The sequence below is a fragment of the Arachis hypogaea genome, chromosome 11 (assembly GCF_003086295.3).
Source record: "Arachis hypogaea cultivar Tifrunner chromosome 11, arahy.Tifrunner.gnm2.J5K5, whole genome shotgun sequence".
Taxonomy (NCBI): Eukaryota; Viridiplantae; Streptophyta; class Magnoliopsida; order Fabales; family Fabaceae; genus Arachis; species Arachis hypogaea.
This window is the reverse complement of record NC_092046.1, coordinates 72,016,325-72,038,034: the sequence shown is the minus strand read 5'-3', so window position 1 is coordinate 72,038,034 and position 21,710 is coordinate 72,016,325. Positions and strand designations below refer to the sequence as shown.

General features: G+C 34.7%; 1 protein-coding gene across 1 annotated transcript; it reads left to right on the top strand.

The window, feature by feature from the left end:
* The first annotated feature begins 9,913 nt into the window (after positions 1–9,913).
* Positions 9,914–15,974, top strand: LOC112722219 (probable aspartyl aminopeptidase). Its single transcript, XM_025773198.2, has 11 exons — positions 9,914–10,140; positions 10,243–10,378; positions 10,471–10,549; positions 10,868–11,073; positions 11,203–11,275; positions 11,782–11,889; positions 12,031–12,186; positions 14,643–14,816; positions 15,097–15,171; positions 15,266–15,406; positions 15,578–15,974. Exons 1-11 carry the CDS (start codon positions 10,056–10,058, stop codon positions 15,797–15,799), a joined length of 1,455 nt encoding a protein of 484 aa, XP_025628983.1. The 5' UTR covers positions 9,914–10,055; the 3' UTR covers positions 15,800–15,974.
* Positions 15,975–21,710: the final 5,736 nt, after the last annotated feature.

Sequence of the window (21,710 nt, the reverse complement as noted above, 5' to 3'; positions counted from 1 at the left end):
CCTACGTTTGTAGTTCGATTAAAGAAATACCATTGGAGATGTTTAGTAGATTTTAAAAGAAATTGAACTTTGATTAATTAAATTCGTTTTGCTTTTAAGGTATTCTTTAAATTCTAATTTAGCAAGACTAAACAATTCCGAGCCTTTGGGAATGTTTCTGATTTAAGAATGAAATGGAAATTGGATATTGGGCTCAAATAATTTTGGTTTTGAAATTGGTTCAGAACTTTTGGCTTACATGCCTTAGTTTTGGTTTTAAATTTCCATTTTTTTAATTGATTTCAATTAAGTAACTAGGATTCCGAGGATTTCTAAAGAATTTAAGAAATGAGGTAGGTTATTCTTTCCTAGAGTCTTAAGTCTTTACCAAGCTTATTAATTAATAACTCTGATTTAAATTAGTTGAACAAAAGATTTAAAAGTGAAGGATTTGAGTCTTTTAAAAGAGAATTCCCATTTGATATGATATTCGAAAGCCTTTTGGAAGTTTTGCGAAATGTTACATAACATGGCTCCATTTTGAAAGAGAATTGATTTTTGAGGAAAAAGTGGATTATGGGCTTGAAATTGCTTGAGGTATGAGGATTTTAAAATTGAGACAAATATGAGTTTGATTTTGGTTTCAAAGTAAAGTGATTGTGAAGAAAAGTGATATATAGCAGAATGATGAAAACTGAATTTGATTGTGAAATTGAAGGATTATGAATGAATTATAATGATAATGAGATTGAAATTGATTGTGTTATGCCTCCGAGAAAGATGCAGTGGTGTCATCCACTTGTTCCGAGTAAGAGGCAAAAAGCTGGGTAAGATGCAGTGGTGTTATCCACTTGCTCTGGATAAGAGTTTGAGTGTCCGGATAAGATGCAAGGGTTGAGTTATGAAACCACTTGCTCCAGGTTGAGAAATGTAACACCGCCTAGGTAAGAGGCAGGGTGAAGCTGTCCCCTGCTCCGGGTACGCGGGTAGATGTAGGGGTTAGGGTGCTGTCCCACATGCTCCATGTTTGGTGTTCTGTCCAAGGTTAGCTACTTGACATGTCGGGTTTGGCTTTATAACCGACAGATGAGACTCATCAGCCATAGGGCAGGCATTCATCATATGCATCTATGTGACATTGTTTGGGTGTGCATATTATAATTGGTTTGCCTATGTGAATAATTATGTTTAATTGCTAATTTCTCTACTTGATGTAACTGTTTAATTGTGTTTGAACTTTCTTACTTGTGTTTGTGACTGAAAATTGGTTGGATTGTGATGGATTGACTGTTGATTGAATTGTTTGGGCCTATGGTCGTTATTGATTATGTGATGGGCCGAGGGATGTGAATGGTTTGTGTTTTTGGTTTAGTAAAGTATGAAAAACTAAACTGGTTCAACATAGACTTACTGAACCTATACTTGGAACAGCTTGGTCATTCATACTGTCTAGGAAAAACTTTTTAAAAGGTTTTGGATTTTTGAAGAATTAACAGTTTTCTCCTTTAAAAAGGATTTCAGATTTTTTATTATAGATCTCTGCTTTTGAAAGGATACATAAGGCGGCTATTAATCACTGTACTTTAAAAAGTTTTATTTTTACGTATCTTATTATTAGCAATTCTCTAACCCTATAGTGAGAACCAGTGAGGACAATGTTCTCACTCCCCTACAGGCCTTTTCTTTTTCAGGATATGGACGACAAAGTTCGGAAGAGCTTAATACTTTTCTGTTTACATGATATTTTGTATTTTTTTTAGTATTTATGTTTCTCTCGCTTTTAACTTTATAATTTTTGTAAGAGGGATAGAAATTTTGATATGAAATGCTTGTAAACTAATAATATATATATGTATTCTTTGTAAGTATTGTAATTTGTATTGTAAGTATGGATTTGTGTTTTCAAGAAAATGGTCTTTAAGAAATACGGTTTAAAGTTTTAAACAGGCTCATATTTTAGTATCAAATATTTTAAGAGTCGTCGTAATACCCGAGCTATCAGAGTGGCGCAGCCGGAAGCGTGACATTTTGATAGTTAGGGTGTTACATTATGGTATCAGAGCGGTCTTTCCTGTAGAGCCTGAGGAATGGATTGACTATGCTTTCATTGCATACTTTGAGCGTCTGTCATATAGTAGGTCTTGTTCGGATAATGAGAATTAGAGCTTTATGCACATTACGGTCTATTGATTAATGCCATCAGTCTTGCATTGCATAATTTCTGGTGTTAAGTTTGGCCGGCTTAACATTAGTGAATTGTGTATATGGAAGCACTAATGGGTTATCACAGATGATATATGAGTTATAGGTAATGCAAATCGCGGGTTTTGGGAATGTTAGGATTTAACTCTCGAGGTTACTCGGTTAGGTGTCTTGAACTCTGCGAATATCATGTGACTTGTTCTTTCTTGGTGTGCTTTGAGATTTTTGTTTGCAATTTTTTTCTTGGGAAGTAATTTGATTGTCTTCCAATCCTATCATTTCCTTTATATGCAATCTCGTTTGGTCTTGACTGCATATGTCTGTTTACAATTCCTTGAAGTATCTACCTTTACTTGACTAAACTTTTCTCTTTAACTCCTATACTCTTTGATGTAACTTTGGAAATTGTTTGATGCATAAAAAAGACCCTTGAAAATCCTAATGGAATCATTATCAAATGAGTTGTCCTTCTTTGTAAGTTTTGTAATTCATCGGATCAGTTGAAAACTTGTTCATTATTTCATGCTTTGTGAATCCTGCTTGATTTCCTTCGAAATGAGTTCCTTTCTTGAAGGCAAATTAATTTCCCTTTTTAGCGCATTCTAGATGTCCTTATGAGGGTGCTATTTTCATAATACACTTGGAGTTTTTTTCAAACATTTTGAAAGAAGTTTTGAACTCTTTTAAAGAAATTTCAAATCAATCCTTCTCTTACTTGATTGTATTTATAGTCATTCTTTTACAATATGTTGTTGCATACTTTCTTTTTTGGAATGTAAAATAATTTTTTTTCTTAAGTTCCTGTTCTTTATGGGCAATGCATTCGAAAAAGTTTCATTCATACTCGAATTTTGTGAGTTTTGTCTTTGGCCTTGGATTTTCCTTTTCCATAACCCTCATACTCCTTAACTCAGCTTGGATTCATTTCAAATCGCTGTATTATTTTCTAACCCCCAAAGTTGTCAATCGATATTTCCTTCTAGCACCCTTCAATGTTTTTACCTCCTCATCTGCTTGTAATTTTAACAATTTTCTCAAACTCTTGTGGATGTCGTCCTTGTCACTTGTCCCTTTTTCTCAGGTCTTGTAACCTTCTGAACAAACTTGAGGATTGCTTTAGAGTCATGTATGACCTTTAGGCGTAGCAAACGAAATGTTAGTCTCTTTAGAATGATGTTCGTGAATGTGAAAAGGTGGATCGGTAAGTGTGCAACGTTATGAGGAGTTGTGGTAGTTTCGTTCCTTGTGAAAGTTTGTGGGGGTTAGGCTTGTGACCGGTTATGGAGTTGCAAAGCGATGGATGGAGTTGGAAAGTTGAAATTATGAAGTGGGTACGATATCTGTGAGCGAACATTATATTCGTTGCCTTAATACCGGCCTACTTTGTAGCCTTTTGCTTCTTTAATTACCGCTTTACCTTGCGAACGCCTATCTTGGTAAAGTCTTGAATTTTCAAGGACAAAAATTTTTATAAGTGGGGTAGAATGTAAAACTCCGGATTTTGAAAAGTTATTAATAAATTATTTATAATTTATTATAATTACTTGAGATTATATTTTTGAGATTTTGTATATATGCCGAGCAAACTCTTATTCATAATTTAGAATTTTTATAATTTAAAAATAATGATTATTCTATGCCTTAATTTTAATATTTTTAACCTTATTTTATAAATAAAAGAGAATTAATTTACTTTATCTCAAATTTTTATTAAATTAGTGTTTGAATGAAAATAATTTACAAATTATAATTGAAAGGTATTTCTAAGATGAATACTCTATATTTAATTTATTTTTTAATTATTATTCTACTTTAATTATTTTATAAAATTACACTACTAGCCTTATTTTTTAACAAAAATACCTAAACTAACCCATACCACCCAAACCGTAACACACTTACACTTACTCACACACCTCACTCACCCTCTTCCTCACCAACACATACACAGAGACATGGTTTTGAAAGGGAAGAAAGAAAGAAAAGAAGAAAGAAAGGGGAAAGAGAGAAGAGAGGGCATTCGAGAGAGAGGGAGAACGCCGGGGAAGGGGGAGCTGTCCGCGACACCACCCAGTGTCGTCGCCCAGACCGCGTCCAGCTTGCGTCGCCACTGTGTCATGCTCCGCTGCCAAGCTTGCCTCGCCGTTGCGTCTTGTGCCGCCAGTTTTTCCGCCGTCATTATCACACAAGGAACAAAAGAGAGGGAAGGAGACGAGTTTACAAGGGGGAAGAGGGTGCAGCGCTGCCAAGCCGCCGCTGCCGCCGTTGGAGTCGCTGGGGAGGAGAGCCTGGCATAAGAAGAGCAGCGCACGGAGGAGATTGAGAGGGGTCCGAGGCTGAGTTGGTTCCTACCACCGCCGATCTGCCCAGCCGCCGTCGCATGCTCCGTTGTCGCCATTGATGATGGGTGGCCGAGCCTTCGCCGCCGAGAGCCACCGTTGCCATCACCAAAAACCACTGCCGGTAAGGTTTTGAGTCTTGGGTTTCATTTCTATAATCACTGCATGTTGGTTTCAGTCACTGTCACCGGAGTCTGGTTACCGCTGCCGCTTGAGATGGCTGCCGAGGCTGACACCAAGCCGGTTCAGAGACCTCTGCTGTCTCGTATTGTTGGTACCTTGAGTATTTATGTTTCAAAAACCCTCGTGTTAGTATTCTGTTATGTTTGGTTATAAACTTTGAGGTTTGGTAACATAGGTTTGAGTTCTAATTGTTGCATGTCACTTAAATATTGATGTGGCTGCTGCGCCATTCCTCTTATTCTAGTAAGTATCTCTATCTCAGAAACCTTGCCATTGGTTTTCCGATATGTGTTTTAAGATTTCTACGATATTAATTTATTAGAAACCGAGTTTGTATGTTGTGATTGAGGCTGTTTCTGCTATTGAGAAAGCAAGCGGAGCTGAGGTTTCGGTTGCCGTTGATTTCTGGTCGAGAGAAAAGGAATTCCTTGAAGTATTTGGGTTATGGTTTTGCTTAACGGGGTATGGGATTTTTCAAAGAACTCAATTTTACAGTTTAGAATTGTTATAAATGGATATTAATGTGATAAATGTGCTTTTAGTGATTATATAAGTCTTATGTATTGTCGGGCTGTTTTAAGATGAATAAGATTGTTGTTTGATTAGATTGTGGTTTGGTTTTGTTAAATGGATGGTTGCTGCATTAGAAATGAGTTTGGTTCATTGAAAATGAATTGAGTTTGAATTTATTTTCTTAAAATATGAGAATGATATGAATTTTCGAAAATAGTCTGATTTTAAACTGATTTGGTTTTGAACCCGTGGAAGGGGTTGCAGTATGGTTTGGTTGGAAACCGAAAAGAGTGGCAAAGTTCAAATTTTAAGGAAGATGCTATCGAATTTTTATGGGCTTTAAGATTATGTTTTCAAATGTGATTTAGAAAAGGATTGAATTTGAGAGGTTCTATTATTTGATTCTTGATTTATTAAAAATAGGTGTTTCGAGTTTAATTTGTTTAAGAAAAGTTTATGTTTTAAGATTGATTTAAATATGAAAGGACCTACGTTTGTAGTTCGATTAAAGAAGTACCTTTGGAGGTGTTTTAGTGGATTTTAAAAAAATTAAACTTTGATTAATTAAATTTGTTTTGCTTTTAAAGTATTCTTTAAATTCTAATTTAGCCAGACTAAACAATTCTGAGCCTTTGAAAATGTTTCTGATTTAAGAATGAAATGGAAATTGGTTTTTGGGCTAAAATAATTTTAGTTTTAAAATTTGTTCGGAACTTTCGGCTTACATGCCTTGGTTTTGGTTTTAAATCTCTATTTTTTTTAATTGATTTCAATTTAAGTAACTAGGATTCTGAGAATTTCTAAAGAATTTAAGAAATGAGGTAGGTTATTCTTCCCTAGAGTCTTGAGTCTTTACCAAGGTTGTTAATTAATAACTCTGATTTAAAATAGTTGAACGAATGATTTAAAAGTGAATGATTTGAGTCTTTTCAAAGAGAATTCCTATTTGATATGATATTTGAAAGTCTTTTGGAAGTTTTGGAAAAGTTACATAACGTGGTTCTGTTTTGAAAGAGATTTGATTTTTGAGGAAAAAGTGGATTATGAGCTTAGAAATAGCTTGAGGTATGAGGATTTTGAAATTGAGACAAAGATGAGTTTGATTTTGGTTTCAAAGTAAAGTGATTTTGAAGAAAAGTGATATATGGTAGAATGATGAAAACTGAATTTGATTGTGAAATTAAAGGATTATGAATTAATTATAATGATAATGAGATTGAAATTGATTGTGTTATGCCTCCGGGTAAGATGCGGTGGTGTCATCCACTTGTTTCGGGTAAGAGGCAAGAAAGTCGGCTAAGATGCAGTGGTGTTATCCACTTGCTATAGATAAGAGTTCGAGACTCCGGATAAGATGCAAGGGTTGAGTTATGAAACCGCTTGCTCTGGGTTGAGAACTGTAACACCACCTGGGTAAGAGGCAGGGTGAAGTTGTCCCCTGCTCCGGATTCACGGGTAAGATGTAAGGGTTGCGGCGTTGTCCCACTTGTTCTGTGTTTGGTGTTCTGTCCAAGGTTAGCTACCGGACATGTCGGGTTTGGCTTTATAACCGACAGATGAGACTCATCAGCCATAGGGCAGGCATTCATCATTTGCGTCTATGTGACATTGTTTGGGTGTGCATATTGTAATTGGTTTGGCTATGTGAATAATTATGTTTAATTGCTAATTTCTCTACTTGATGTAACTGTTAGATTGTGTTTGAACCTTCTTACTTGTGTTTATGACTAAAAATTTGTTGGATTGTGACGGATTGACTGTTGATTGAATTGTTTGGGCCTATGGTCGTGATTGATTATGTGATGGACCGAGGGCTATGAATGGTTTGTGTTTTTGGTTTAGTAAAGTATGTAAAACTAAACTGGTTCAACATAGACTTAATGAACCTATGCTTGGAACAGCTTAGTCATTCATGTTGTCTAGAAAAAACTTTTAAAAAGGTTTTAGATTTTTTGAAGAATTAACAGTTTTCTCCTTTAAAATGGATTTCGAATTTTTTATTATAGATCTCCGGTTTTGAAAGGATACATAAGGCGGCTATTAATCACTGTACTTTAAAAAGTTTTATTTTTACATATCTAACCCTTTAGTGAGAACCAGCGAGGACGATGTTCTCACTCCCCTACAAGTCTTTTCTTTTTCAGGATATGGACGACGAAGTTCAGAAGAGTTTAATACTTTTCTGTTTATACGATATTTTGTATTGTTTTACTATTTATGTTTTTCTCGCTTTTAACTTTACAATTTTTGTAAGAGGGATGGAAATTTTTATATGAAATGCTTGTAAACTAATAATATGTATATATATATATATATGTATTTTTTGTAAGTATTGTAATTTGTATTGTAAGTATGGATTTATATTTTCAAGAAAATAGTCTTTGAGAAATATGGTTTAAAGTTTAAAACAGATTCCTATTTTAGTATTAAATATTTTAAGAATCGTCGTAATACCTAAACTATCAGAATGGCGCAGCTGGAAGCGTGACATTTTGATAGTTACGGTGTTACAACTATCTTATAATATTTTTTAAATAAAAATCACATTTATACACCTTTAAAACGTATCACTTTAATACAATAGTATTTTATTAAAAATAAAAATATAATAAATATCACATATAGTTGTTAGTAAATTATATAAAAATATTTTTTAAAGTATATTATTTTTATTATATAAAAATAACTTTCATACCTTTAAATGTGATTATGATAATTAACTGACTATTATGTATTTTGTATTAATTTATATTTAATAATTTATCCCCTAATAATATATTTAATAATGTGATAGTTTCTCGTATTTGAAAATCTTTTAGCTATAGTAAAATTGTAAGATATAGTGCAGAAAAAAAGCTAAATGTCATAAATTTTTTATTAAAAGGAAAAATATACTTTTTGTTCATTGAATTAGAAATATAAATTGAAAAATTTTAACTCCATAATTTAATAATTTTTTTAATTTCTATACTAATCATATTAATTTTCCTAACTTTTTAAATTATAAAATATAGAAAAATAGATGAAAAATAAAATACAAAATATTATTTAAACATTTTAAAGAGTGAAAAAAAAACAAAAGAATTGTCTACAAAATGAAAGATATGAAAAGTGTTAAATAGTAAATAAGAACTTAAAATTATATGTAAGTAAATTAAAATCATGTATTTAATATTATTTACAAGAAAAAATTTACATTATTCATCATTTGAATATTAATTATATCGCATAATTGAAAAATTAAATTACATTGACAAGTTAAATTTAATATAATAATAGCAAAAACTTATAGCTAACGTGAAATATTATTATTTTCATAAAAAGAAAATTATTAAAGACTTAGATTAACGTTAACATATTAATATAATTTTTTGTTGTTGCCTATCCCCCAATCCAACAGGTTAAGGATTAATCCGTCGCGAATCTAAACTCTATTTAAGAGTCTGCCGCTGGCCAATAACATGCACAAGGCGGGATTCGAACCCTCGACCTTTGCTGCATATTAGTATAATTAGGTTTACTATGTTAAACTAAATGAATTGGAAAAAAATTGTTACGTATAATATGTTATTAATTCCATTCCAAATCAAATAATTGGTATAATAATAGATTATTTACAATTGATTATAATTGATTTAGTTTAATCAATCAAACAAAATAAAATTAAAAAATATCTTCAAGAAGCCATATAGGTTCATAATTAAATAATTGAAATTTAGTTTGGTATTTATAAATTAATTAAATCAATTAATGTGATATTTAAATATTTAACTAAATCAATTAATTGATATAATTAGTTTATTATAATAAATTATATTTAATGAATTAAACAAAATAAACAAAAAAACACTTTTAAAAAAATACCATATCAACTTCATCATTAAATACAAAAATTTAATTTTTATATAATAAAATAGATAACCAACTTAAAAATTGACAAGTAAGATCATAACAATAATGAAAAAAATGATGCAATAATAGTCATTTACTAAACTTTACCTATTCATTTTAAAATAACTGTTTGTTTTCACCTTTTGAATTTATTAAAAAATTAATATTAAGTTCATTAAACTAAAAAAAGTAAAAAAACGACAATTATTTTAAAATAAGAGAATAAATAATGATCTTATGTATATATATTTGGCTAATATCACTTTCAATTTCATAATTATGTTTAAACTAGTACTATGTTTCGTTTTTTTTAGTAAGATAATTATACAAGTATTTTATATTTTCTTTTGTATTTAAAAACTTATAATTTATATTATTAATATATTAGACTTAATTTAACCAATTATGATTTATAGAGAAAAGAGTAATTTTGGCATTAAAAAATCATGATTTTGATAAAATGAAACTCAATTATCGTTTTTGATAAAATAAACTCCAAATATCTGTTCAATTTGATAAAATGTGTTACTCATTAATTCATCATTCTAAATATTTAGATTATTTTATTAAATAAATATTTAAAAATTTATTTTAACAAAAAATAAAAATTAAGGTTTATTTTGTCAAAATCAAAATAAAATGACTATTTAGTGTAATTTGTAAATTCTAATTTGGATTTTGCTTCCTGTGCCATAAAGTATAAGTCGAACATACCATGAAAAAAAAATATTTTAATATTATTGATTACAATATATTTTTTTACGAAATGTTTAACCATAACAAAATCGATCTAGTTTTATCGGATGGTACGTTTATTAAACTTGTTTCTGTCGAAATGCTAGCAGCACCGTTATACGACTCTCGGAGCTAAGTAGCTGACTACACAAAGTCGCGTGCACTCTCACTCTCGCACTCGCAAAACCTTTCGAAGCAAAAACCCCTGCCACGATGGCGAGGCAACAACACAAGAAAGATGTCGCTTCCGATCTTGTTGCCTTCCTCAATGCTTCTCCAACTGCTTTTCACGCCGTCGGTAATAACAATTAACCAGATAAAAGAAAACTGTTTTCTTGATTCAGTTGTATTCACTCGATTCATTCTGATATTACTTTAATGTAATCTAACTTTGTTTCAGAGGAGGCGATGAACCGTTTGCGAAGCGCAGGTTTTGACCAGCTTTCGGAAAAGGAAGTTTGGAATTTGAAAGCTGGAAAAAAGTACTTCTTCACCAGGAATCACTCTACCATCGTCGCTTTTGCCATTGGTCAGAGGTGCTTCTACTTTCTTATCCCTCGGCGCTTCTATTTTCAGCATTTGTTTCAAATTTTGTGCTTAGTTCTGTGTTCTCGAATTTTGTGGTTAGATATGTTGCTGGAAATGGTTTCCACATTGTGGGTGCTCATACTGATAGCCCTTGTCTCAAACTCAAGCCCGTCACCAAGGTATCTAGTTTTTATTGATTTGATTTGATTTAATTTATTTAGAAGTAAATATCAGTCATATTAGTCATGTGAAGCACAAATACTAATTCGAATATTGAATGAATATGATGCTAGGCAATTTCATAAAAAGATTAATCACAGATTTAATAAGTTAGCCGTATTTGATGCATATACACATACTTGAGTAAAAATGAAGTATTTGTGCATCATAGTATGAATCTCATTTATGCGCAAAATTTAATATATAGATCAAACATGAATTTGGGGGCTTAATTAACTTTTGGACATAAACATGACATGGGTTTTCTTTTGGGGTAGGTGACTAAAGGTGGATATTTGGAGGTTGGGGTTCAGACGTATGGTGGTGGCTTGTGGCATACATGGTTTGATAGGGACTTGACCATTGCTGGGAGGGTAATCATTCGAGAAAGAAAAGAGGGTTCTGCCTCTTCTTATGCGCATCGGCTTGTTAGAATTGAGGAACCAATAATGAGGATCCCTACTTTGGCTATTCACTTGGACAGGTCTTCTTCGAAAATACGCATCATTCTTGTTTGTATTTTTGCTTTTTTTTTTTTTTTTTTTGTTTGCTTTGATGATCACATTCTTCCGTTGTTTGTTGACTATTTAGAACACGCTGCTTGTTTGATCAGGAATGTTAATAGTGATGGATTCAAACCTAATGCTCAGTCTCATCTTCTTCCTGTCTTGGCTACTTCAGTGAAGGTAATACTGGATTTAAACGAAGTTCATGCTTCTGCCACAGGATATGTAATACACTAATACTCATACCTTTGCTATGTTTATGATTTTGTTAAGGACAAAAGAAAATGATTAGATTGAGATGCCCAGGTATAATGCATCAAGTTAAAGATTGAATTATATTTTGAAACAATTACTTTACCCGAGTTGCAATCTATTTGACTGCATGTAGCCAGAGTCCTAGAGAGTTCAATTAATGGTTAAAGATGCATATCTTGTTTGATAAGAATCATTCTTGATGAGGTGGCAAAATGATTTATATAGAATTATTAGCTTTTAATTGCACCTTACTGAAAGCCATCTTTGTGTTATGGTGCATTGTGTTTTTTAGCACTAATACTTGTATCTAGTTAACTAAAGAATAAGTTTCCACCAGCATTGCTTATTAAGATGCAAAGTGTTTCTTACTTTCTTATTAGTTATTTGATTTAGCTTTTATACATTTAATGGGGTTGAGTTCTGTCTTGCAGGCAGAGCTGAATAAAGCTGTCCCTGAAAATGATTCAACTGAAAGTGGAAAGAAAGCAAATGATAAAACTGACACTACCAATACTAAACACCATTCTCTTCTACTGCAGGTTAGCAGGTTTTGAAATTCATAGTGCCTTCTTTTTGATAGGTGCTTCAGTTACATTTCCTTTTGACATCTATTTCACACTACTTGCAGATTTCAATGTGGATCTAACTCTTGGTAATTATCTTGTTTTTCTTTTCCCCAGTTGCTTGCAAGCAAGCTTGGGTGTGAACCAGAAGACATTTGTGATTTTGAATTGCAAGCTTGTGATACCCAACCAAGTGTAATTGCTGGAGCTGCACAGGAATTCATATTTTCAGGACGGCTTGATAACCTCTGCATGTCATTTTGCTCCTTGAAGGTTTAAGTTTTACATAAATTGTTTTCTCAAGTTTCAGGTTCACGTGTGATATGAATTTTGAATTATAATATTCTTTTTGAACTGTGCCTTTCCGTTTGATGCTTACCATCCCAAAAATATTTACCTTACTTGAAGAAGACAAAGCAGAAAAAACCATCACTACCCAACCATTTCACAACATCATTGTAATCTATGTTTGAGTGAAGAGCTGCTGCACTACAGCCAATGAACTGCTTAAACTTGAATTTGGTGCCCTTTATAAATAAGTGTTAACTAAGCGATCAATAGTTCAAGTACAGTAATTTTTTTTCCTCTCTACTTACTCAATTTTGTATTGATAGAGGATATAGGGATGAGGCATATACCATAGATAATGAAATTTTTAAGAATTCCGTTTAATGTTCTTCCATGAGGGCAGAAGATGGTTTGTTTCCTGATACATTGTATTATTCTGTTTGTAGTTAATGCATCCATGGTTTGACAAGTCAATTTAGTTAGATCATGATTCTCTGCATCTTCGCTGCCAAATTAAGAGACTTGGTGTATGTATCATCGGAATCCATGTAGTTAGACCCACTTTAACTGAACAAGTCTTGGTTATTGTTATTGTTAGGTTTAATTATTCTGCTGGTCCCTATAATTTCGTCAAATTTTCAATTAGGTCCTTATACTTTTTTTCTTTTCAATTGAATCCCTATACCATATCAAATTTTGTAATTAAGTCCCTATAAAAAGTTAAAGTTAACGGAATATTCCGTTAAATAAAACGAATATATCACACATAAAAATAAAAAACCTAAAAGATAACATCTTTTATTTTTTAAATTACAAAAGTGCCCTCAACATAAAATAAAAAAACCTGTACTCTCTCTCTCCTCCCTCTCCCTCTTCCACGCCATCCACCTCTTCCATCAAATCCACTACTTCGAGCTCCGTTGAGGGGGAAAATGTACCAATTAGTGTACCCTAGGAAATCTGGTGTTCTATCTAATTCACTCTGCATGAAGAATTCACTGGATCCGAGACTAGTGAGAGGCAAAATCATGGTTTACGATCGGGGATGTAGCCCTAGGGTTGCCAATTTTGGTGGTGAAGAAAGCTGGTGGAGTTGAAATGATCCTCGCAAACGGAATCTCCAACGGTAAGGGCCTCGTCGGCGATGCTCACCTCATCTCAAATCCTACTTCTCATCTACCGCAAACCCTAGTGCAACTCTCGAATTCAAAGGAACGATCTTCGGAATCAAATTGGCACTGGTTCTGGCATCATTCTCTGCAAGAGGACCTAACGACTTGAACCCTGAGATTCTCAAACCAGATTTGATTGCTCCTGGTATCAACATCCTTGAGGCTTGGACTGATGCTGTTGGACCTACAGGTCTCGATTCAGATTCCAGGAGAACCAATTCGACACTTCATCTTTCTTCTGCTTCTGTTTCATTTTGCTTTTGTTTCATTCTGCTTCTACTTGGTTTTACTTCTGCTCACTGATTATGTTAAAAAAATTTTTGATTGTGTTAAAAAATTCTGAATATGAGTTTTGATTATGTATTTTGCTTGTAATTAACTGATTATGTTATGATAAAAATTTTGCTTCTGATCATGTTAAAAATTGATTATGACAAAAATTTTGGTTTTGAATGTGTTGATTATGGCAAAAAATCTGCTATGGAAAAAGGGAACTTGTTGGTATAGGGAGGGTGGTGACGGAAGAGAAGGATGAGGAGATGGTGGATGAAAGAGAAGAGGGGGGGGGGGAGCAGATGGTGGAGGGCAGTGAGGGTGGAAGAGGGTAGATGGTGGGGGTAAATCAGTAAATTTACTTTTTATAAACGTTTTTTTAACGTTTGCTGTTAATCAGGACTTAATTACAAAATCTAATATAGTATAGGGGCCCGATTAAAAAGAAAAGAAGTATAGGGACTTAATTGAAAATTCGATGAAACTATAGGAACCGGCAGAATAATTAAACCTTATTTTTATGGTTCATTGACCATTGTTTTATATGCTATGCTTTCAACTTCACATCTAGTGACAGACTTCTACATAAATCCTAGGTATTTGGATTTGTCTCTTTTCCCCCTCCTTATCTCCTCAATTTTTTGTACTTTAGTCTGCCAACCTCAGGTTTAGTACATCTTGGGCGTTCCTCCCGTCTGATGGAAAATTTTGTATTCAACTGAACATCCATTGACATATATTCCTTTTTTTGGAAAAGGAGGTGGGTGGAGATATCAGATATTTTTAACGACACCAAATTCATATGTATGACTAACAAAGGATACTTGTGAAAGAAGGAAATGTTGACTTTAGCTTTTGGATCTTAAGATTATGTAGCTGTCTGCTTTGTAATTCGAATGTAATCATACAAAGTGTGCAAAGGTTTTGTTTATTTGCTAGATTGATTTTCTTTTTCTTTTCAAAATAAATGGTTGATTATCTTATGTTAACTGACAGGCATTGATAGATGCTACATCCTCTGAAACCAGTCTCGAAGAAGAGACTGGTGTTAGAATGGTAGCTTTGTTTGATCATGAAGAATGTGGGTCTAATTCTGCCCAAGGAGCTGGCTCTCCAGTCATGCTAGATGCTGTATCCCGGGTTACAAATTCCTTTAGGTCAGATACCCAGGTAATATGCAACTATCTTATTTGTTCATTTTCATACTTAAAGGACGACAGGGATGATTCTTATTACCTTTTCTGTGAACATCCTATCATTCTATATCTTATGTAGATGTTTAAAAGGAAATGGAGCTGTGACTATTTCAACTTTCCTAATGGATTATTGTATCAATCTATAAGTTGTTCTTTGCATCATGTATAAGAGGACTGTTCATGATATTTTATTATGGAATGACACCTGATCGGGCTTTTTGTATTGACTTGTGTCATTATGCTGATTTTCTCAGATGCTTGAGAAAGCTATTCAGAGAAGCTTCCTTGTTTCTGCTGATATGGCGCATGCACTACACCCCAATTACATGGTATGTCTTTTCTTGTGCATGTGAAAAGTTGGGGTAAGCTTTTATGATTATGATCTATAATATATATTCAGATTAATTCCGTTGCTCTTGTTAGGACAAACATGAAGAGAACCATCAGCCTAAATTGCATGGAGGGCTTGTCATTAAACACAATGCAAATCAAAGATATGCCACTAATGCAGTCACATCCTTCATATTCAGGGAGATAGCATCAGTGCATAAGCTTCCTGTACAGGTCTGTTAAGTGAAATGTTTTAGTATCTTTTCATTTCTTTTTTCTTTTCCTTCTCTTCTCTCAGATTGGAACAGGCATTGTTACCCTATTGAGAGCTGAATCATCATAAATAAAACTGAAGGATGGTAGTTGTTTATCAGTGGAAATAAATTATAACATATGTTGATGCAGGACTTTGTGGTTCGCAATGACACGGCTTGCGGTTCAACCATTGGCCCCATTCTTGCAAGCGGCGTGGGCATTCGTACTGTTGATGTAGGTGCACCGCAGTTGTCAATGCATAGCATACGAGAAATGTGTGCTATAGATGATGTCAAGCATTCCTATGAGCATTTCAAGGCCTTTTTTGAAGAATTCTCTCAACTCGATGCAAAGATTGTCGTGGACATATAGGTATCTTTCATTGAAGAATTGATCATCAATCTTGTGCTTTAGGTGATGTTGTTAATGGACTGATCACTTGCAATTTGGATATTAATATAAGACTCATACTGTTCTATAGATGAAAAATCCTAAATAACACCAGAGTAATAGATTCAGTGAATTCAATATAAAAAGTTGCCTCAAACGTGCATGCATCTTTTGTACCTTAACTGAATGGCCACATTCTTTTTTAGTCAAGTAACAATGGCGATGCAAATGATAGATGAAGCTAAGTTGAGTTTGAACTCCCTATAAGTGTGTTTGGAATACAATAAAATGAGACAAATCCTTTGTTTAAAATTTAAATATAAGAGAAATGCTTTGATTTCAAAATCTCATGGAATTCAATTGTGTTCTTTGAAATTTTGCTATTTTAAAGGGTTTAGATGGAAATTTTTTATTTGAAAATTTTAAGTTGAAAAGGACTTTTTTGTGTTCTCTTGCAAACCTAAATGTATACACGTTTGTATCTCTCCCTCGCTAACTTTTATTTTTGAACAAGACAGCTCAATACAATAAAATGGAGCGACAAAGATAAATTGAACAAAAATAAAAAATAAAGAGAACACGAAAATTCTATCATCATTTCCGGCATTGCCATCAATAACAAAAGGGATTCACTCCATTTCACTCCTTGTAGCTCTGAAATGAGTTTCTAACAGTTTTTCTCAACACCTGCTTCCTTGTTTTGAAAGATTCTTCTGTTTCTTTTCATCTAAACATTCCAGATAATTGCAAAAAAATATACCGATCATTTCTTGTGCATCTCCTTCCTATTGTGTACACCTGTCCAACTCTCAAAGTGTTTCTTCAATGTACTTAAGAAGGACCATAGTCTGCGAAAATCAGATAACTATGTGCATCAAACCTACCAAGTAAACTCGCAACCAAGAAACAAGTGGTGAATATATTTTACCTCTTTTTTACATAAAACACAAACATTATCCTGGTGATTAACGCTGCCTAACCCACTCAATCTTTTTTTTTTATATTCACTCTGCCTATCAATACAAACCAAGCAAACAACTCCACTTTTGGTGGAACTAAGTCTTTCCAAATAGTTTTAGTAAAACTATAACTTGTTACCTCCTTCGAAAATATTTCTGTCTGCAACACCTACATAAATGAATTAGTAAAAGACACACTTTCTTTATCATACTTCTGTACAACTCTATTCTCACTAACCTATATTGATATATTGTAGATAGTTAGAGAGAGACAAAGGAGAGGAGACGAAATAATAATTAAATTAAATAAATTCTTATTTTATATGCTTGATTTTAATTAATAATTATAATACTTGATTTATAATTCAATCAGCCTAATTCTGCATTTCTTCGTGCCACCAATCACTAGGGGTGGCAACATGCATCCTATCCGTGGGTACCCAATCGATCCGCAGCGGGTAGGGTAGAGTGCAGGATGGGTATGGTGCGGGTTGAGTCTCAACCCTACCCGACCAACTCGCACACTATATATGTATATGTTATATACTTATATAAAAATATGTTTCAAGTGGATGTTAAACCAAAGACCTCTCACTAAATGTAAAAGATCCTTAGCCACTAAAAAAATATCATTAATTGATAATTTAATACTTTTTCTAACATAAAAGTCAGTTCTATTTTAAATCAGAGTAAACTACCATTTTTACACATAAAGTTGAAAACGCTGACATATCTACCCATAGAAAACAAAAATTACCATTTGTACCCATAAAAAATGATTTTTATAAGCAAAATGATCCAAACCCTAAAATATTAAATAAAATCCCTAAACTACCCTTCTCTCCACCACTACCATTATCATCTCCTCCCCCTCCTCTCTCTCTCTCTCTTTCTCTCTCTCTCTCTTAATGTTCCGCTAGGGCAAATCTTGCAGGTTCCAATGGTGCAACCAGCTCTCCCCACAGGTGGAGCATCGGGCTTTTACCCCCGAAGAGGATGACACCATAATCAGAGCTCACGCTCGGTTCGGCAACAAGTGGGCCACCATAGCCCGACTCCTTTTCGGTAGAACCGATAATGCCATTAAGAACCACTAGAACTCCACCCTCAAACGTAAGTGCGCCTCCATGGACCCCATCGACGATCCTCACTTCGCACAGCCACTCAAATGTTCCGTTAGCGCCGGCGCCGCCATACTCGTGTCAACGGTGGTGGTGAGGTACTCGTTGCCGACGGTGATGGCGACGACGGAGATGGCGGGTAGGAAGGGGAGGATGCGGATGGAGAGCCAGGAGTATGCAGTGGAGATGTCGGAGCTGATGTTGGCGACGCGGGAGTTCTCGAGGGAGACAATGAAATCAATGGCGAAATCTTGGAGGATTCAGGGTTAGAGTCATAGATCTTAACCTTACTGATGAGTGTTTTCAATTAACCCTTAAAAAAGTCGTAGCCTTTGAATGTGTGTGCAGAGAAAACCCAATCCATTCAAGTGGTGAAGTTAACGGCAGTGATGGCTGATGGTGATGGTGGTGGTGGTGCTGTTGAGTCGCGATCAACATCGATGGGAGAGTGTGCGGCCGAAAGAATTAGGGTGACGGCTGAGGAGGAGGGTGAGACGGTGGTATTGAGTGGTAATGTGGTTGATGTTGGGATTGGGTCGCTCAGAACATTGAGAGAGAAAGAGAAGGGGGAGGAGATGATAGTGGTAGTGGTGGAGAGAAGGGTAGTTTAAGAATTTTATTTAATATTTTAGGGTTTGAATAATTTTACTTGTAAAAACCATTTTTTATGGGTACAAATGGTAATTTTTGTTTTCTATGGGTAGATATGTCAGCATTTTCAACTTTTATGGGTAGAAATGGTAGTTTACTCTTTAAATTATCATCAACTTATATAATAATGTTACATCTTTTTTGTAACCCGCGGGTAGGGTCGGGTACCCGCGGGTTAAGAACGAGTAGGGTTAGGGTTAGGACATTCTCAACCTGCGGGTAGTGAGTTTATATAAAAATCTCAACCCACAGGTAGCGTTAGGGTTGGCTCCAAACCCTATCCTACCTTACCCATTACCACCCCTACCAATCACACCTTATAAGTTTTAAGCAATACTATTCAGAAAGAGACATGTTACACACACAAGCCTTTTGGCATACAAGTTTATATAAGTTAACCCTAACCCAACAAAACCCACTTTCAAAATGCGCACGTGAAATCATGAGTTCCTCCTCCAATGTTTATATCCCGCGTTCCCTCCTCCTTCTCTTTCTTCTCCTTCTTAGCGTTCTTTGTAAGAATTGCGACTAATTAACCGTTTAATTAAATAATTAATAGTATCCAAAATAGGATTAAAAAATTTAGAATGAGAATTGGAGGATTTAAATATGATTTTCGGACTTAGTAGATTTTTCTGAGTCAGAAAATGTAATTTTCGCGAAAAATCGAGTAAAATCGCGAACTGGCAGCTGAACTGGTCAAACCGGTTTAAGTCTGTCCGGTACTGTGAGAGAATAATTGAAAAACAGTATAAAATCTTAGGAAAATATTTAAAGTCGAAAATCGGGCATTAATTTTAAAAGGTTCGGCCGAAAGTTCGGCCAAACGGGATAAAAAAGTTAATGGGTTGGACCGGGCCCAAGTTGGGCCCAAGCCTAGCATATATATAAGCTTAAATGAACCCAAATGAGCTCATTCACTCCCCCACAAACACAAAACACAGCTGCATTGAGAGGAGAAGGAGAAGAGATAGCACTATTCACATACAACTTCTTTCGCTTGTATCTCGAACTACGGTTCTCCGATTCGTGTGCCGTCAGCGGCTACGCGAAGCTCTTGCTGAGCCCATCACTTCTAGCTAAGCCTTATGGTAAGTTTCTCAAAATCCCATGTCCAGTTTCCTGCCCTAAGAATTTCGAGTTTTTGGATTTTGTGTTGAGTGAAATTTTGTGATTTTGGGTGTTTAGGTACACTCTAGCACTTGATTACTATTGGGCTTTTGTTCCAAAACTGTTGGACAAGGTAAGAGTGTCTTGAACCCTTGTAAAATTGTGATTAAGTTGTACCCTAGGTTGAATTGTTGTAAATTATGTGTATATAGATTGAGATTGTGATTGTTGGCATTTGATTGGAGCTTTGGAGTGATTGTTGATGCTTGTTGGAGTTGGTTGGTGACTTGGTTGTGGTTGGAAGCTTGATTTCACTCAAATTGGGCTTTAGTGCATATTGGAAATTGACCAAGGTATGGTTTCGGTTTCCTCTATGTAATATAAAATATTTCTGGACACTTAGGCTAGTGACCCATAGGATAGGTTTGGATTGATATGATTGTTGAATTTGTTTGGTTGTTGATGTATGAGGAATTGATGTTGTTGATGTTGTTGAATAATGATGTGTGATGAATTTGAATGAGAAATATTATTGATGTTGTTAAACAATGTTGAATTATTGATATTGAGAGTGAATGAGGTTGATGTTAATGGTTGAAAGTGGTAAAATGATTATTGTTAAGTTTGTTGGATGAGAAGAAGTTTTAGTGTGAAATCATGGATAATTGGGTTTGAGAATTTGATGATATGAGTAGTGGATTGTAGCATAAAAGGTAAAATCTGATGTTGGATGGAGTTAGTGTGGTTTTGGTTTGGTTTTGGTTGTGAATTTAGAAAATTGAGAACCTTGTGAAATTTTGGTAAAAACGGACTTTTGTTGAACTTTGACGGATCATAACTTGAGCCTCAGTTTTCAAAATTTGTTGAAATTTATTTTAAATTACAGTTCATTGAAAAATCTTTAAATGGGTATAAAGTTTGTAAAAAATAGATTTTTGTAGAGGAAGTTATGATCATTCAAAGTTTAGTGTCAAAATCTGAATTCTGTGCATGCTGCAGAATTTTTGATTTCTGGTTTGTGTGCGCACGCACACCCCTGTGAGTTTTTGAACCTAACACACATAGGGGAAGGCTTGCTGTTGAGAATGCTAGCACGATCTGTGCGCACACACAACCAACGAAGTTTTGCAACCTGTGCGCACGCACACGTTGGAAGGTGCATTCTGTTGAGGGCGTTCGCACGCCTTGTGCGATCGAACAAAATTGGAGAATTTCACACTTGTGCGTACGTACACCTCTATACGTACGCACACATTTTGAAAATCCTCCTGGGCCTGCGCATGCACACCCCTATGCGTACGCACATGCCTTGTTTTTTAACTAAATTCTTGTTTTTAAATATTTTACCTTCCCAAGAAGCTTGTAAACTTCTGTGACACCTGTTTAAGACTTTTTGGCTTGTTTTGGATGTTAAAACATAGAGCAAGTCTTGGGTGAAACTATTTGGTTTTACCTTGAAAGGTTAGAGAACGGAGGCTTAGGTTTCTGGTGTACTGAGGATGGGTTTGGTGGAGAGAGAAGGAAGAATAATATATGAATTGAGAAACCGATGAACTAATGAGTTCGGAATGGAATTTATGAATTGACAGTGGTTGAGATGAGTCGAGGACTCGGAGTTGCAATGATGAATCGTTGGTATACTGAAATAATGAATTTTTGAAAAACCACTGATGTAATATTTTTAAATTGAGATTGTTGAGACGCTATGCGCTCGGCAGGGATGGTGGTTGGATCCCGCCTGTCAAGGTAGCGGCGGCGGCGTAAGGGCAGTGGTTCATCCCGCTTGCATTGAGATGTGAGGTCCGTGGCAAGAGTATCCCGCTCGCATCCTTTCGGATCACTAGAGTGTGCAGGCACAAAATCCTGGACGGTGTTCCAAGCACCATATCTCGGGGGTTCCCATTATGATTCTGAAGGGAGACATCTCCATGCAGATGTGTCGGGTTGGAAGTTGAACCGACAATGTGATATCACAGCCAATAGGACAGGTATTCATCATGTGCATCTTCTATCTGTTTGTTTGCTTTGCCGACTTGTAATTGCTTGCCTAAT

Excerpts from the sequence above, each read along its gene's own strand:
- LOC112722219 (XM_025773198.2), top strand. The coding sequence starts at position 10,056 with ATGGCGAGGCAACAACACAAGAAAGATGTCGCTTCCGATCTTGTTGCC. Across the intron at positions 10,141-10,242 it reads AACTGCTTTTCACGCCGTCG|AGGAGGCGATGAACCGTTTG; the intron begins GTAATAACAATT and ends ACTTTGTTTCAG. Across the intron at positions 11,890-12,030 it reads ACCATTCTCTTCTACTGCAG|TTGCTTGCAAGCAAGCTTGG; the intron begins GTTAGCAGGTTT and ends TCTTTTCCCCAG.